Source organism: Anarrhichthys ocellatus, unplaced genomic scaffold (genome assembly GCF_004355925.1).
Source record: "Anarrhichthys ocellatus isolate YVR2014 unplaced genomic scaffold, GSC_Weel_1.0 scaffold29, whole genome shotgun sequence".
Taxonomy (NCBI): Eukaryota; Metazoa; Chordata; class Actinopteri; order Perciformes; family Anarhichadidae; genus Anarrhichthys; species Anarrhichthys ocellatus.
The window spans coordinates 3,369,652-3,386,785 of record NW_022280059.1 but is presented as its reverse complement, the minus strand read 5'-3'; the positions used below and the strand labels follow the sequence as shown (position 1 = coordinate 3,386,785).

At 45.0% G+C, this 17,134-nt stretch overlaps 1 protein-coding gene across 5 annotated transcripts in view; it reads left to right on the top strand.

Annotated features, from left to right (window-relative positions):
• Window positions 1–17,134, top strand: part of fndc3a (fibronectin type III domain containing 3A) — a 41,679-nt gene that overhangs the window by 14,269 nt on the left and 10,276 nt on the right. For 4 of the 5 annotated variants that reach the window (XM_031863485.1, XM_031863484.1, XM_031863486.1 and 1 more), the window contains 12 exons: window positions 1,662–1,737; window positions 11,478–11,554; window positions 11,665–11,911; window positions 12,085–12,399; window positions 13,198–13,256; window positions 14,399–14,565; window positions 14,688–14,747; window positions 14,834–14,972; window positions 15,702–15,755; window positions 15,864–15,988; window positions 16,189–16,363; window positions 16,990–17,076. In XM_031863485.1, the coding sequence (XP_031719345.1) occupies window positions 1,662–1,737; window positions 11,478–11,554; window positions 11,665–11,911; window positions 12,085–12,399; window positions 13,198–13,256; window positions 14,399–14,565; window positions 14,688–14,747; window positions 14,834–14,972; window positions 15,702–15,755; window positions 15,864–15,988; window positions 16,189–16,363; window positions 16,990–17,076 (1,581 nt within the window). Of the gene's footprint in view, window positions 1–106; window positions 266–1,661; window positions 1,738–11,477; window positions 11,555–11,664; window positions 11,912–12,084; window positions 12,400–13,197; window positions 13,257–14,398; window positions 14,566–14,687; window positions 14,748–14,833; window positions 14,973–15,701; window positions 15,756–15,863; window positions 15,989–16,188; window positions 16,364–16,989; window positions 17,077–17,134 lie in introns of those variants that run through there. The other variant, XM_031863483.1, reaches the window with a different exon arrangement.

Below are 17,134 nucleotides of genomic sequence, written 5' to 3'. Positions count from 1 at the left end.
GAATCTATACTCGGCTGGCAGAGGGCTCTGGCTACGGTTGTCCTCGACCGCGGGGGGGGGCGGGTTGTGTGGGTTGGGGGGTGGTCGGGGGGGGGGGGGGGGGGGGGGGCAGTCAAAGGGCTCTTTCCGCTCCCCGCCGAGCACATGAATGGGAGCAGTGTCAGAGATGGAGGTGCTGATGGTTTCTGTGCTCGAGGACAACCGTAGCCAGAGCCCTCTGCCAGCCGAGTATAGATTCTATGACGGAGACTTCCACAAGACTGAGGTAACTCGCGCTCACACGCAGCGCCGGGCAACTGAAAACCCCTTAATCGCGTTAATTGAGTTTAAGAGAATGACGAATCTCTGACCTGTTGGTGAACGGGAAAAACATATTGTTTGTCTTTAGTTGTGTTGATGATTTCAGTTTTATTTGACGGTAATCGGAAGACGGCGACGTTGTCGGGAATGTTGTGTGGTTTGAAAAGTTAGTTCCTCGGACACAATGAACCTGTTCTTCTGAGGCTGATTCTCTTGTGATGACAGAAGCAGCATGACTCAGTGTAGGGGAGCGGTGTGTACCTGATGCTTCCAGTAGTCATGTTGAACTCTATGAATAGGACGGAGATATGAACAGTTTGTGAGGTTTATAGTTAAGGCTCGTAAGGCCGGATGACTCGAGTTGTTTTTGCTGCACATTACAGCTAAGGTACAAGGGAGAAGCAGTTCAGTTCAAAATGATGAATCCTTTGAAATATTAACCCAATCAATATGTTTAGAGATGGAGGATGATGGTTTGTTTTTTTCCTTGTTAGAAATGGGTTGAAATAGGAATCAGCTTCCTAGTTGTTGTATTTTCCTGCTGGCAGCATCTGTTGAATGTCCCTGAGATTTACAGGTGATTGTTGTTTTTTTGTCATATTTACAGAAAGGTAAATGATCATAATGGTGAATGCATTGCATTAACACATACTTTGAAAGTTATCAAGTTAAACATTCAATCGTTTCGTCTCTTCGATTGACAAAATGAGCAGCCGTTTAATTATATTGTGTTTTTGAAAGAGACCCAAACCATAATTTCATGATTTAAAATGTTTCAATTATGAGCTGGCAATGTTTTTGTGCCGTTTTTTTTTTTTTTTTCTAGAGGCAAGGGTTGCGTGCCAAACTGATACGTTTCTCTTTGTTGCCTTTAGATTTTGTGGATGACTTTAATGAACCAATAACGAGTCTCCTGATATGCTTTTTGCGACCAAAAAGAACCAGAATGCATATGTGATGTGAAATCAAAGCTGTATTCATTATAGTGTGCTGCTTATGAGAAACAGTTCCACACTCTATGGATGATATTTCCTTAAATTTGGCAGTGAAAACTAGTGTAGAACATGAGCTTGTGTATTGATTGTGTGTGGTACATTCAGCACACACACACAGTTGTGATTATTGGTGTTCACACTTTAGTCTCCCATGTGCGTTCAGATGAATGAATGCTTTATTGTCATTGTAACAGCGAACACTGTTTGTGTTAACGACTGTTTTTGAATGTTGCTGCTTTTATTCACGACGGAGGAAGGAGTCCCAGAAATGTTACACGATCTCGAGTGTAAAGTTGAGTTCAGCTTTAATGAGCATGTGTGGAATTTAACTTGGTCAAATGAAATGTTGCTTGTGTTTCTCCACAGGTAATCCTGGTGCAGGTAAACCCAGGTGAGGCCTTCACTATTCGACGAGAGGATGGTCAATTTCAGTGTATCACAGGTGAGACGGCTGCTCTGTTATTGTGTGGAAACCCTTTCACTGTCATTTAAATTCAAATGCATGTCTGAAAACCCAGTGGTTAATTTCAAAATATAGATTTTTATCATGTAATATAAAAAAAGTAAATAAATACCATATTTCTTTAGCCTTGAAGAAACAAAACGGGTTTATGTAATGACATTGATGAGTCCATTTTTAAAGCTCAGCCGTGCCTCAACATTTAAATATGGTTTGACCGTTTTATTTTTATACAGTTAAGCCGTAATGTATGGTTCAGATACATGAAAGATGAATACAATTATTTGATCAAAGTTTCATTCTAGTTATAGCATCACCTTCTCAACATGAAGATGCGCAACAATGTGCACGGGCTCATTGCGTTTAACAAGCACGACTGTTCCAGCAGAGAGTGCTCAAAGGGAGAGCAGACGACGCACTGAGGGCGAGTTTCAGGGCGTTGTGACCGCAACACAAACGCCTTCTTGGCCACGCTCTCCACGGGGCTGCCTCCATTAAATGTATGGCTGGTTTAAAAATGCTGAGTACTCTGCTCTTACCTTGACATCTATGGAAAAGGAAGATCACGATAATGAGCAAATAACGAAATATGCAAAACCTCAAAAAGGTATTCACAAGTGCAAAAACTTAAATAACTCATTTAGTTATTTTCTTAAATTAGTTTTGATTCTTTAATTTGGTCCTGTAAGAATGCACACCCATTCAAAGAGATTGTGTTTAAAAACTAACACGAGCTTTTAAAAACCAGAGATGTTTCGCTTTCCATCTGTGTTTGGCTTATTAATAAAATGTACCTGAACATGGGATATTTTTCCTGCTGAAATTGCCTCGCCTGTAAGCGAGAGCTTAGAATCTCCGTGCCTGCTTGTGTAGGTAATTATGTCGAATCAAGAGGCCCCAAAAAATGAGGTTGCGAAAAGGCTCTTGCTGCTCAGAGCAAATTTCATGTATGCACTTAAAATCACACTGACAAGTTATAATAGGCGTATAAGTATAATGTGATTAACTGAGCTAGATTTTTGCTTTCACCTCTTATATTTCCAGCAATCACCTTCACCCGTATTCATCCAGCTTTTTTTTTTTTTTTTTTTTTTTTTTGTTCAGTGTGCGCAGTGAAAAGGGGGAGGGGCTTAACCAGGAAGCATTGACGTATTGTTTTACAGGAATGTCAACAGGATGACAGTCATGTCTCACTGCTCATAGGCTGCTCGATGACATAATCGCATCTTCTGGTTCCACCCGATGCAATGGAAAGCATAGCTTGAAAGGATCTGTTATTTACGTGCATCAATATGTTTTTAAGAAATTAGATGTTTTTTTTTAAGGAGACACACAGCTGATGAAGCTTGGTCACATGGATTGACGTTACACTTGCATGCTGTAACTGACCTAAAATGTGTTATCCTAATATAACTATAGGGCAATACACACAAAACGCTTCCTGCCATCTTCATTCTTTAGTTCAGGACACATGAATGCACCCTTTTGGTTTTTATGTAGTTTCTGTTACAACGCTTTATTACACTGATCCTTTGCTCCTGTGTGTTCTCTCCCCCCCCCCCTCTCATCAGCTTTGCTATCCAAATATCATTTGGCACGCGGCTCTTGATGATGAAATGAGCTGCGCGCCGCCATGCTATCATAAATGCAGAATAAGCATACGGTCTGATCAGTGTGTTGGTAGAGGAGTTGGGGCTGAAAGGCCGTGTTTGAGTAAGATGTGTTACACATTCGTCCTGATGGCAGTCATTTCCTTCTCCTCGATTGTTTTGTGATTGCGCTGGCTTTGTGACAGCGACAATGAAGTCTGGCTCCAACACGTCGCTGACGTTGCGAACGGAAGACAGCTGGAGTGGTAGGAGGTGGAGCCGCGGGGCCGTAATTGTAAATAATTATGGTAAAACGGGAGATCTGAAAATGATTAGCTTTGTTTTGTTGTGCTCCGTGGACATCCCTCCGTGTATTTCTGTGAGCTCGCTGCCACTGTTTTCTTGTCTTTTTTCCCTGTTAAATGTTCGATTTGATAAAGGATGTCGGCGTAATGAAGGTTTGTGAGTGAATAATTATCGCTACCCTTTGTGACCGCAGTAGGCAGTCGCTCGACATTTCAGCATAAATATAATGACCCATGTATAGACTTGTGCTTATTATCCCTCTTGTCCGTAGCCTTTGGCTATGCCTCGTGACGTACATGAATAACAATGAGACGATAGGCCTCGGTTATCCAGGTTTGGATGACAAAGGAGCAAAAGCAGTGATGTGAAGCCATCATACGCTTTCCCAAAGCAGGGGCTCTTCCCCCTACTCCTGTCTGACCGAGCTCCCGCACTGGGCCCTCTCATCATGAGGCGAGTAAACCTCCCTAATGGGGAGCGAGCATACATAGTCTCTCCATCAGAGGAGAAACAAAGGGAGAGAGGTGCCACATAGATCAGTGCGACTGCTACTAACTGGCCTGTCACAGGGTGCACTCATCTCTCGGTGACGTGAATAGAGGGATGACTCACCGCTTGCGGTGCAAGGAGGGAGGAAGAAGAAGAACAGTGTGTATGCGTGTACGTATGCGCGCAGGGTTGATCGGTTTGTTGTGTGGTCACAAGAACAGATTATCCTTGTTCACTTAAGTGTTTTGAGCATATGCATGCTTTCACCTTTTTACCCTAGTATGCACCGACAGAGACCGCGCGACACGGTTCCGGAGCCAGGAGTATCCGGTTTACACACATTTTTCAGGATTTGCTCCGTCCCACACCCAGTTTGTGTTTTCAATTATGTATTTTTAGCAGCTAGATGTGTGTAATTGCTTCGTGTTAACGCATGACAGCCTGCTCAATACAAACAGACAAATCTTATAAAATGCAGTGCCTGGAAGGCAGTTTCCTTTTTTTTTTTTTTTTTTTTTGATGCGTGCCTCGGAGGAGGGGCAAGGGAGGCTAATTAGCGTGGCCATCTAGTCTCTTCCTGCTAGCCGTCGTCCTCGCCATACGGAGAGTTCTGTATGTGAGTGGACATGCCCCCCATGACCCCCAGCACTCCACGGGTTGTCTTCTCGTAGATCTGAAGGCTGCATCACTGGCACCCAGCAATAAGACCACCTGATCAGCTTGGGGACTGACGAGGCAAGTCAGCATAAGGACCACTGGGTTGATTAGATCCACCTCTTTATCTGACTCGGCCTGCCGGTGATTCACATCACTGTGGATGATTCAGTCTCTGGTTGCTGTCTAGTTCCATTCGGCTTGCTGAGCCTGATGGAGATGTGCCTTCTCCCACAAAAGCCAAGGCGGCCATTCCGGCATTTCGACGTGGAGCGAAAGAGTGTCCGTCTGTCTGTTAGTCTGTGCTTGCATGCTTACACCTGGCTCAGTTTGTAGCCATTTTGCTAGTGTCCTCTTGCCTTTTCTCTCTTGTTAGATACCGGTTGGTCAGTCGACCCATCTGCCTACTTGTCCCTTATCTCTGATGCCATAGCTGTGAAACACCTCATCTCATTCCTGATGGTGCTGGTCTATTTTCTATCGGAGGGACTTGAGGCTGTCATGTCCTCTGTGCCTGAAACGGAGCAGCCTCGATGTGCACTGTTGAACATTTGACACTGTGTGGTGAGGGGGGTGAGGGTGTATCCATACTGTCAATACACTGGCGTGGTCTGTCTCGACAGAATTTCCACTGAAATTGACTTTTAGGAAGCTCTACCGCTGCAATAGACGTTTTCCATAATGTGTTCTGTACAGCTTCAAGCATTGACTGTATAGGAAAAGTGGACGTAGTTGCCGTCGTTTTGAAGCCTTGAGTTGGCTCACCAAAGACACCATCTTGGTTTTTGAAGTGACACGACGGCTGAAGAACGTCCTCGCAGGGACCTGTCAATCACAAGGTAGCCCCGCCCTAACGCATACCCTACTTTATGGTCTATTTTACTCTAAATGGACCATAATTTACAAAATGAACATCATGCTGCATTAAAGACTTGAAGCTAGAGATTGAGATCATAAACTCATGTTTACAATGTTTAAATCAAGTGAGAAGTAGAGTAATTTTCTCATAGACTTCCATACAACCAGAGGAGTCGCTCCCTGCTGGTCAGTAGAAAGCAAGTTTAAGTTTAAGGCCCCTTCACAATGGCTTCACTTTTCAGCCTGGAGGATGCCGCCTGGCTGCAATACACATGGTCCATCGCATATCTGTTCAAGACGAGTTAAATTGTTACGAATGAGTGAAAACAGTCCAAGTGGTGTCATTAAATTGAATTACTACAGTTGGGGCCTGGTTTTGATCGGAAATAAGTAGATTGTAGCTGTTGCAGAGCGACAGGAGACGCGCTAATGTTTAAAATGGGTGCAACACACATCTTCACACACTCTCTCTAGAACGACATTCGTAGAATTGCACTTGGTTGTACAAATGAGAAAGTGCCACAAATTGGTGTTAATTAAAGAATCTCAAGAGTGAAGTTCACACCCAGCTCACACCCTCACCTCCACACAGCTGGACAATCTCAACAGGAAGTGGATGTTGGATTGTAGTTTTCAAAAAGGACACAGCCCACTCCAATCCCAACGTCGGAGAGGTTTGAGCGGTTCCCAAGCTGTTCGACTGTCCGTCATAATTCTCAATCGGCATTGACGAGAAAAATGTAGACATTAGTGTTTTACAATCGGTGGGAATTAAGGAGTCTTAATTCTTACTGAAGACAATGATTCAAAATACATTTGCCATAAATGACCCCTCAGCTGAGACACTCTGTAGCAGAAAGTATTTGCCACATTGACTCGGGTAAATAATACAGTATGTCAGAAGGAGTTACATGAATGAAGCAAATACACATCGTATAAAAACTGCGTGGGCCGTATCCATTCAGATTGTTGTGGGGTGGTTGCATGTTTCCTCACACCCAGCACCCTTTTTTTTTTTTTTTTTTTTTTTTTTTTTTAAACGAAGATCATCACATATGGTTCACATAATTGGACCGCAAACATCAAACACATTAGCCGCATTAGCACGTTATTTTTATACTCGCTACCTCCCCCACCGAACTCCAAGTACGCGTACACAAACATGTGCGCAGAGACACGCACACAGACAAGGTTCATTCACAGCTTCTGCAGTGAGTAGAATGACTGAGCTTGTGACTCATTCTCCCTTTTGCTGCGTTGATACGAAAGGGGGGGGGGGGGGGGGGCGTAAAGAGGATGAAAGAAGATGATGTTTGATCAAAAAACATATTTTTTCTTCCCAGTGAATCAAGGGTGGGATGTCCGGAGGAACGGGCGATTCCTCCGTCAACTCGGCTGTGTTTGTGTTTGTTAAATGATCCACGTCACTGGGTTTGTGAGGTTAGCTTCTCATCACAGGAGGAGACAGTGTTTTTCAGAGTGGAATCTTCATATCCTGAACGGAGCCAAATCATTCATTATTTAAAAACGAATCCGGCCGCTGAGGTCATGGCTCTTCTCTCGCCCTGTGTTTCTGTCTGAGAGCAGCAGCAGCAGCAGTAGTAGTGTGGTGTTTCTGTCACAAGCACAAGCATGAAGGTTACTGATTCCCTCCCCTCCTGTAAACGCCATTCATGCTGGTGGGTTCGTAAGAACCATGCGGATGCCTTTTTAAAATATCAGCAATTCAGACAAAGTTTACCAAATATTCTTATTCATTTGCTCCATTGTCTACTGTACAGCTTCCTCCCTCAGCCTGTGGTTTGCACACAGATCAACACAGAATGCCCTTCTCCTCTGTGTGTCTGGGTTGGCGGTGGTCTGGCGTTAAAGGGCACATTGTGGAGAAACAGCCCGGCCGAGGATAGATCGTGTCCATCCCCGGCTTTGTAATCTGCTAATAGAACGGTACGGTTATTGCAAATTACCGCTCGCTTAATTGATGGAAGATCTTTCCTGCCTGCAAAGAACAATGGGCCGTGTCATGCAAAAAGAGAACTATTCGCCACGGTGTCATCACGAAGAATGAAGGTTAGGTCGCAATTAGTCTTTTTTTTCTTTTTTTTTGGCTTTACTGACGGTTCAATACTTCGCCTCTTTCCCGTGCTTGGCTGTAATTATTAACCTCTGTCAGTTAGTCGGCTTGCCTTCCCTCGTCTATCCTCTCTCCCTTTATTTGTGGATGGAGACAATTTATTAGCTCTAATTAATAATCAAGCCCGCTCCATCTTTATAGGCTTACAGTTCATCATGTTGCCATTGAGAGCTTATTGAGAGCTCCCATGTGAAACCTCTCTGTCTCTCTCTTGTCTTTTCCGTCTAGCGTGCCCTTCTTGAATTTTCACATCTTTCTCTTAACCCAGCCAGCCTCTATCTTCTTTTTTTATTCATCGTATCTAATTGAGGGTTCATTTGCACGCCCGATTAAATCCCGACAGTTCCCTCGGCTCGCACTATGCCTAAGAAGACGTCCGCAATGTCCCACTTGAATTTGTTTACGATCTGGATCCCTTTTCAGGAAACAGGTGGGTGCTCAAAGTGGCGTTACCACCCTAGTGCATCTGTTTACGTGTTTGTACGCACGTTGACATGTGTGTGTTGCCCTTTGGTAAGTCTCTCCCCTCGGCTTTTTCACCCGAACAATTGTCTCCCCGTCTCGACTCAGACGCGCCACACCAGTCGATACTGTCGGCCCGCCCCGGGAGGCGTGGAGGTGTAAGACGGGTTATGCGATGTTGACGGGAGACGATGGCGGTCCCAAAGTGTTGCCCAGCCTCTTGTTTACGCTGCCAGAACAGGCAGCTTGTTTGTGGCTATTCTTGGCTCAGTGGCTGCCTGCTGATTCGTGTGGAGGAGGACTGATGTTTTTTTTTCCCCCCATGGCCGCTTCCTCTGGAAGGCTGGCACTCCTCGGCCACGTCGGCACAACCAATGCTCCAGTTGACTCAGGCGGAGGGAAGGGGGGGATGAGGATGTGGCCTTTTCTATCTGATATCTGTCAGCACTCGTGCGTCAGCCTGATGTAAAAGAGTGGGTGTCCCCCCCCCCTCCCTCCCTCCTTCCTTTGCTCTCCTAGTCGGTACACACGAAGCACCTCGTTCTAAACAGACAATCGCATATTGTATGCTAATGTGATTCATTAGATTTCCTGTTAGTCGGCATTGCCGTAATCAGTCATCACCGAGGTGCACAGAGGCATTTGGCACAAGCAAGAGATCCTTTATTAGTCTTAAAAGTGAGTCGAGTGAACACTGCACACTTTGAACTCCCACTCAAATGATGTGGATCTGAAATCAATGAGGACTGAGCCGGTGTGACTGCCTTCATTCAGGCCGAGCTCTCCCAAATGCTCCCTGGATTTTTTTTGTCCTTGTGTTCTTAGGCAGTGAGTCACTTCCCCACCCATCAGTCTGCTGCTTCAGTGTACTGAAAGGGGCTTCAAAGACCGTTTGATACCAGGATGAGAGGGCCGACCTGCTAGCTGTCTTCTACAATAAAGTTTATAATGGGTAGACTAATGTAGTAGACTTTGAATGTTTTTACTAACATAAAGTAATAAATTGTGAGGCATTGGAGCGAAGAGAACCGTGAAAAGAAGTTTTAAGAACAGTGCGTCCTCCGGTACACAGTACCTGTTATTTTGTGTGTTTCTTAGATGATTTTCACATTATTAGAGTATTGCTATCTTTATGATAAAGTACCTCAATTTCTTCTGTTTACTTCAGGTCAGCTCTGTCCACCTTATTCACACATGACTAATAAGATAATCCTTTATTAGTCCCGCAGTGGGGGAATTCACAGGATCACTAATGCCAACCACTGCACTGTGGATCTGGTAGCGTTCATCCACTGTACCATGTCTTCCTTATTTGCTCAGTGCTCGGCAGCATTGAAGCATATAAGGAATGAGTGTAGTGTTAAAAATCCAACCGGCTCTATTGCCTTGCAAACGTAGCGTGTGTCATTATTGAGCCTTGAGTGCAGCAGTACCCGAGTTGTTACGTGTTCAGGTGTAAACTCAGTTGTCAGTTTATTAGGTACACTGCGCTAAAACGAATGCAACCGCCCTACAGTAAACTGTATCATCATTAGGAGGGTGTTTATCCAGCTGCTGAACGGTGTTATGTAATACACAACATATACACATTACAAACCAACAGCACCACAAACTTCCACCTCCAAAAAGACGTTTGAATAAATAAAAAGAGAAAACTGTATGAGCTTATCTGGAAACGTCCTTATTCCAACAATCACTTGTTGTTGCTCTCCCCCGAGAGGTGGAGCCTGGACTTCAGCACCTGGGGAGGTGCTACGAGACGTTTTGAATGTGTCATTACAAAGCCAGCCTCTGTGGTCGTGGGCCTAGTGTGGCTGCTCATTTAGAAGTAAGTGTCTTCTCTCTGCTCACGGCAGCTTCGTCAAAATGAAGAGACACTCTTCCTCAGGCGGGCTGCTGGGAGGTCAGTACGTGTTGTGGATCCCTTTTTGCTCTCCTGCATGACATCTGGCGTTGGGGCCCCAGTGTTTAAGTCTTAGGTCTGTAAGAAGAGAAATGTGCAAACTTGGCACAGAGGTCCCTCTCTCTCTCAGGCTTTCTGCTGAGCTGTCACTTCTCTGAGCTGAGCTAAGCCGCTGCACTGGCCCCTACGACAGAGCCATGCAGGGAACTTTGTGGTTTCTCAGCACTTTTATAAAGTGGCCTTCTTGCGTTTGCCAGTTTTAATAAAAAAAAAAAAAAAAAAAAGCCATTCTTTGCATTTTTTAAAAATGAAAGTCATTGAAAATACAGCTGGTTTAGAAGAGTGAATGGACTGTCTGGATTGTTCCCCTACAGAGGTAGCGTCTGACTTTGGCTCTGGTGAAAACCTGCCAAGTGTTCCATGCCAAAGGTGGCAAGCTGGGAGGAGTTATTATGGTTGTCCAGATATACAGAAATATAATATAAAGTCCATTTATTATCTGTGTAGAAGGTTTAAGGCAGTCGGAAGTAACTTACAAGTTTTGATTACAAAGTCAAAAGCACCGTCAGATGGGGCCGTCTATAAAAACATTAAGAGAGAAGTCAACAAAGATGTATTTTGGATGTATTGAGCCACTGAGACTTCTGGGTACTACAGTGTTTAGAGTAAGCTGCAGTACTAAGCTGATGGTTTGTGAAATATTTGAAAGTGACAGTTTTTTATTCATGCAACTGCTATTTTGAGCCACATTTTCAACAACACTCTCAAATGTTGGTGTGAGCTTCAACATAGCTCTGTTTATGTTAATGCGACACATTTTTTTGGCATAAACAAGTTGGTATTAAGGATGCAAGATGATATCCGCACGTCATCGGTATCGGCAGAGAAAGGCCTTACAATGGAATATTGGCATCAGCCAGAAATGAACATTTCCACAGATATGACCGAGTTGTTACATAAACATAAATACGTTTACATGTAAATTACCGTAGTTGTGTTATGGCCAGTGATTTGAGGGGGTCATCACGATAACCGTAGACATAATATGTTTATTCCAATACAGGACAGACTTGGAAAAGAAATGTGTGCGATTAACGGTATTGGCAATCGGCCAAAATTTGCTGGAAATATTGGATAACAGCAAAAATCCAATATAGTGCATCCCTATTTGTTATGAAGACATTTGTTAGTTGGGCCCAGGCTAGAGCTTGGATGATTCCGGTCAGACTGGGGCCTGCGCACCACTACTTTCAACACATCGCCCACAGATGAAACTGCTGTTTGCCCTCGGGGAACGTGTTTGATCTCGCTCCTTCCTGCTTCACAGGTCCTGCTCAGGTTCCCATGATGTCTCCAAATGGTTCAGTGCCTCCAATCTATGTGCCTCCTGGATACGTTTCACAGGTATTTATTCTGAACTATCCAGCGCAGCCTTTCCGATTGGCATCTGGTCGACCTCGGAGCGGCTTTGATTGTGTGTGTGTGTGTGTGTATGTCTGTGTCTGTCTCTTCAGATCATAGAAGAGAACGGAGTGCGGCGGGTTCTGGTTTTACCTCAACAACCAGAGTTCCACCCAGGGGGCCACTCCCCTCTCCACCACCCTCCTCCTCCGCCCCATGCCCACCTGCCTGCCTTCATCCCACACCCTGCCATGATGCCCCCACCACCCCACCTGTACACGGGCATGGCGGGCGGCGTGGGCGACATGAGCTCCCAGTACATCTCCCAGTACCATCCAGCCCACATCTACTCAGAGCAGGGTGAGTTGGAGCGGTGTCCGGGCTGTATTGTTATATTAAGACGAGTTTTTACAATCAAGGCCTGAGTCGAACTGTTAAGTCCTTCAGACTCTTTATGTGGCGAGACAGGTCTTTATTGTGTTCCTGTCTGTGTCTATACAAGCTCACAAATCTTGTCTTTTTTGCCCCTTCAGTCTCTACAGATTCTCACTCCCAACACGGACGCCCGCCGTTTGTTCACAGAGACGACAGAACTAGCAAAACGTACGAGCGTCTGCAGAAGAAACTGAAGGACCGTCAGGGTGGTGGTGGTGGTGGAGGAGGAGGGGGGGGGCAGGTGAAGGACAGCCCTCCCCCTTCGCCACAGAAGACCTGCAGCAGCCCCCCGACAGTGGACATTCACAACGGCGTCGGAGGGAAGGGGCTGGAGGCGGAGCCGGGGCAGCTCAGCCACGCCGTCGCCGGCCCCGACAAGCAGACGGGCAGGGGCAAAAATGGAGAGCCAGGAGGTGAGGAGGTTAAAGTGTAGAAGTTTGTCCAGGTTCACAAATATGACGTAAAGCACTCGCAGTGTTTTCCGGATGCGAGCAGTGTGTTGTGTTGAGGCGCTGAGAATAGTGCCTCATTAGCCGCTGCAGCTGGTGGCAGTGAGGGATTAGCAACACGGCCGATGTTATTCTTGATTACGTGAACTCTGCTCATTAATCGTGGAGTTTAACACAGCTTTTGACACTGGAGGGGAAAAAATTATTTCACCTCATGAAGGTTTCAAGAAATGTAGGAACACGAGCAATCTACGACAAAATTGGAATAGGATGTTCAAAATCCTGCTGTCTTTTGCATTCCATTAGAGGCGGGCATACAATTGTAACTAATTGGCAAGCTAGTTTTTGAACATGTAAATTAGTATAACTGTGGCAGCAATCCTCTCAGGATTGTGTCAATTATTCTAAAGATTTTGCAGAGCTTTGAATTTGAACGACTATCAATAAAACCTTACATTTCCTTTTGATTCATTGTAGATGCACTGAAATGTTCTCAGTGCTGGTTCAGCGTGTAGTTATAGTTACATGCTCTACTACACTGTCCAAGAAGCACACCGACATGACAGAAATGTTACAAATAGCAAAATGGATATTACATTGCCCACAAAATCCAGCAGGAACAACTGCAGGCAGAGATTAAGTCAGTATTACACATTTAGATAGAAACCGGCACATTATTTATCACATTCCTTTATTTCTTCTTCATTTCATGAAGACGGTGCTGTTTTTTTAATCCATATTCACTTGTATTTCTCTTCTCAGAGCTGGATGAGGAAGCTCTGGCCCTGCAAGCATTATTGAGCACCATCAGTACCCCAGTGGTTCGTATTCACTCCTGATATCTTCCTTTTATTGTTTTTCTTTATCTTAGCAATACAATTTGGATGATGTTGTGTGACGCTATTAGCGCCGTGTTCACGAGAACCCGTAATGATGCGACTGCATTGCGTCATTAAACACTCTATTAACATCCATGATGGATTCTTGCTGACATCGTGCTAATGGAGTCAGACGTGCTGACTAGTATCCATGTGGGGATTTCTATTCCCACATGTGCCACCAAACAACGATGCTAGCGTCTACTAAAAGCTCTGAGCTGTTTGCGAAACAGTTGCTTAGCTCTCACATCTTCACGGTAGTGTGCTTACAGATGACGATGACGGTTACTTTTTGGCCTAGGGAAATAATCGGATGGAAATACACATGTATGCCAAAGTCCCCTTTGTCTTATTCTCTGAAATAACCAGCGGTATAATGATGCAGGGAAGCAATGAGGATAAACGGAAGAGGGGCATTGCTATTTTAACTACAAATAGGATTTCCTTGACCTCGTATAAGATGGGATTTGTCATACACTGTCGCTAAGGTCTGAACTCTTTGTAAAAGGAGCAAACCAAACCTATCGTAAAGATGATTGATAAGGTTAAGGGAGGATGGCTAAGGGAAGCTTCTGATTTTATTTTTTATTTTTTTTCCTGTCTTTGCTGCCAAACTTCTAAGAATCAAACTGTGTGAAGTGGGGGGGTAAGGTGGCCCCCTAGGGCAGAGGGGAGGAGGCGGAACAGACGTGACCTGATTGAGTTCTTCCACATATGAATCCCCCCACCCACCCCTGCAGTGTAGCTTAGGCTATTTTTAAGCCTCCTCAGAACAGAATGAAATATTTTAGGGTTGCACAACACATCCCTGCCAAGTGCTTGTCCCAAGGTGGTATCGGCTCGAATATTTTGATTCCCGTCTCTTTTCCACGACCAAGCAATGTGATTTTTGTGTTGGTTTTGGGAAAATTAAGAATGAGACATTTTCTTAGACACTTGATACATAACACACGACCCCTCTTTGGACTCTGGTTTAGGGTAGTACAATTTAGAAAAGTGAGTTTATTTTGCTGTGGTTAGAGGGACAAAAAGCTCTCTTTCCATGCTCAGGTTTGGTTTGATGATTTTAAACCTTCACACGATAGGTATCAGACATCCAGGCCAGAGGAGCAGTAGCGAGCTGCGTCGTGCCCACCAGGCCAGAGAGTGAGAACGGAAGTGTGGAGGACGACCGGAGCCCCCCGGAGCCCCTCAGCTACGAAGTCTCCGTCTCATTCAGCGGCAAAGATGGGAAGTACAACAGCATCTACTGGTGAGCGTGAGTAGCGAGATGCTACGAGATTCAAAACCAACTTCTCTAACAACATTTAACATAGACAGTTATTTGAAATGACACTAAAGAATGTTGTTGTTTTTTTGTTTTTTTTGACGCAGCGGGGAAGAACTAAGTGCTACTTTAGAAGACCTTCGACCAGCAACAGAGTATCATGTCAGGTAGGCGTAACCTACTGCCTGCTTCTGAACTACGGTGTTAACGCTCAGCGGAACATGTTGTAACCGCGTTCCTCGTCTTTCCTCAGGGTCCAGGCTATGTGTAACTGTTTACAGGGAAGCCCGTCGGAGGCTGTGAGCTTCACCACTTCAAGCTGTGAGCCGGATCCGCCCAACGCTCCCAGGAAGGCCAGTGGGACCAAGAACACACTGGTACTCCAGTGGAAGGTAATCCCCCAGAAACCAACAGTGTCAGGGGCGGGTCCTTCTCAATTGGCAGCCGTATAGACGTGACAGAAAGCAAGCAACAGATTAAGGAAACATTTAGACCACAATCTCTTCTCTGCACAGTAATAATACCGAAGTGGAAAAAAGTGTTTTTGCTAATTGGTAGCCAAAGCGCCTTTAATCGTGTGTGTGTGTGCGTGTGCGTGTGTGTGTGTGTGTGTGTGAGAGAGAGATACCTGCCACACATGTACATACAGGGAAAAAATGTTTCAGAATCAATCTCTCCTTCTTCAACAGCCATCGCTTCTGTGGCTTCATTAAAGTTGCTCAATTGCTAGCAGTTAAAGGCAGCGGTTACGCAGATCACCTCCCAGGTGTGAGTGTAAATGTGTGAGAGTTAAGCGAGGCTCTGCAAGAACAAATCGTGCATGCTCAGCAAACTTCACTGATTTAATTAAAATATAGAAGAGTGCGTACACCTGGATGCACATTATTTGTTATTAGCATGGCCTGACAATGGCTTCTTCGTAATTAGCGGCAGTAATGAGAAATGTTTCGCACAAGATTTTAAATGAAGTGCGGTGTGACTCAAGCCATCCAAACATTTGAGTTTGGCTCCGTGTGCTCACATTTAAAGTCAAAGAAATAACTGGGTGTTAGTGGTATGTGTGTTTTCTGCATGTATCTGATTAAGATGTAATAATCACTCGACGCACGGTTTGTCTACAGGCTCCATGCGACAACGGCTCCAAAATCCAAAACTACATTCTTGAATGGGATGAGGTAATTGTTTTGTCATGAAGGAAATGTTGATCACTGCACAGCACCCGCGTGTTTTATGTGCCACTAAGACTCCAAGTTACTTCTTATTGAAACGGTTGTTGTCTGCAGGGTAAGGGCACTGGGATGTATGAGCAGTGCTACTACGGCCCTCAGAAGCAGTACAGAGTGACCAAGCTTTCGCCAGCTTCAAGATACTCCTTCCGCCTTGCAGCTAAAAATGACATGGGAGTAAGGTAGGCACTCCAGATCAAGCTCGATTTTATTTCCTGGATGGCACCCTCCCTGTTGTCCATTTTTATGTTACTGTTTCTTCCATTCACTGTCTCCATCTGTGTGTGCATGTGTGTCTCTCACTCTGTCTCTCCTGTCCCTTTCTCCCATTCTCTCCCATCCTCTGTCTCTCTCTCTCGCTCTCTCTCTCTGCCCTCCCCAGCGAGTTCAGTGAAGTGGTGGACCTGTTCACCTCATGCAGTGTGCCATTGCCACCCTTCCCTCCAGAGCTGGAGATGGCGGGGGTGACCTGGCTGTGTATGAAGTGGCAGAGGCCCACTAGCTCTCCCAAGGAGGATGACATCTACTATATTTTGGAGATGGAGGAGGAAGGCTCGGTATGTCTCTCAGGCTTTTTTTTTAATTTATTTTTTAATCGAAAATTCTGAGATCGAGACGCACAAATGACACGGCGTTATCTGCAACTGAATTGTTCCTGTCAAATATTCCACATTCCCCTTCTATGCAGTTGCAGGGCCATCACTTTTTTAGGGGGCAGTATTGCCAAGTTTACCTCTTTGACTTAAGTCTATCTTCAGACAGCGTGAAATATCTATGCTATTGACAAAGTACATATACAGTTTTCACATTCATAGTCTAGTCTATAAATAACAGACATACTTTTTTCCTGGTTGATGTGCATTCTTGTGTAGCTACTTGGTGTGTGTGTAGGCATTATTCATTTCAACCCAGCCGAAGAGGAAAAATCAAAACACTTGAAAAAGAGTTTGCTCTAAAAAGTTATGACATTTCTAGCTAGTTACTGTCACTTCTGTCTGCACCGCCTCGAGCAGCTACCTGCAGACATAACGCCTGCCAGGGAAAACACAAAAAAAAACGTTCCCCTGTAGCCGTTTGTCACCTGCAGACCGCTTTATTTACTGTGCAACAATGGTTGTCTTGTAAGTTATTGCTCACTTGGTTGTTTCCATTCTTCCCTCTGTCATTCGTCTCTCTGTCTCAGGGATATGGCTTCCAGCCAAGCTACGATGGCGACGAGCTCTCCTGCACCGTGAGGAATCTCCACAGGAGTACCAAGTACAAGTTCAGGGTAAGGGAGTCGTGTGTGTGTGTGTGTGTGTGTGTGTGTGTGTGTGTGTGTGTGTGTG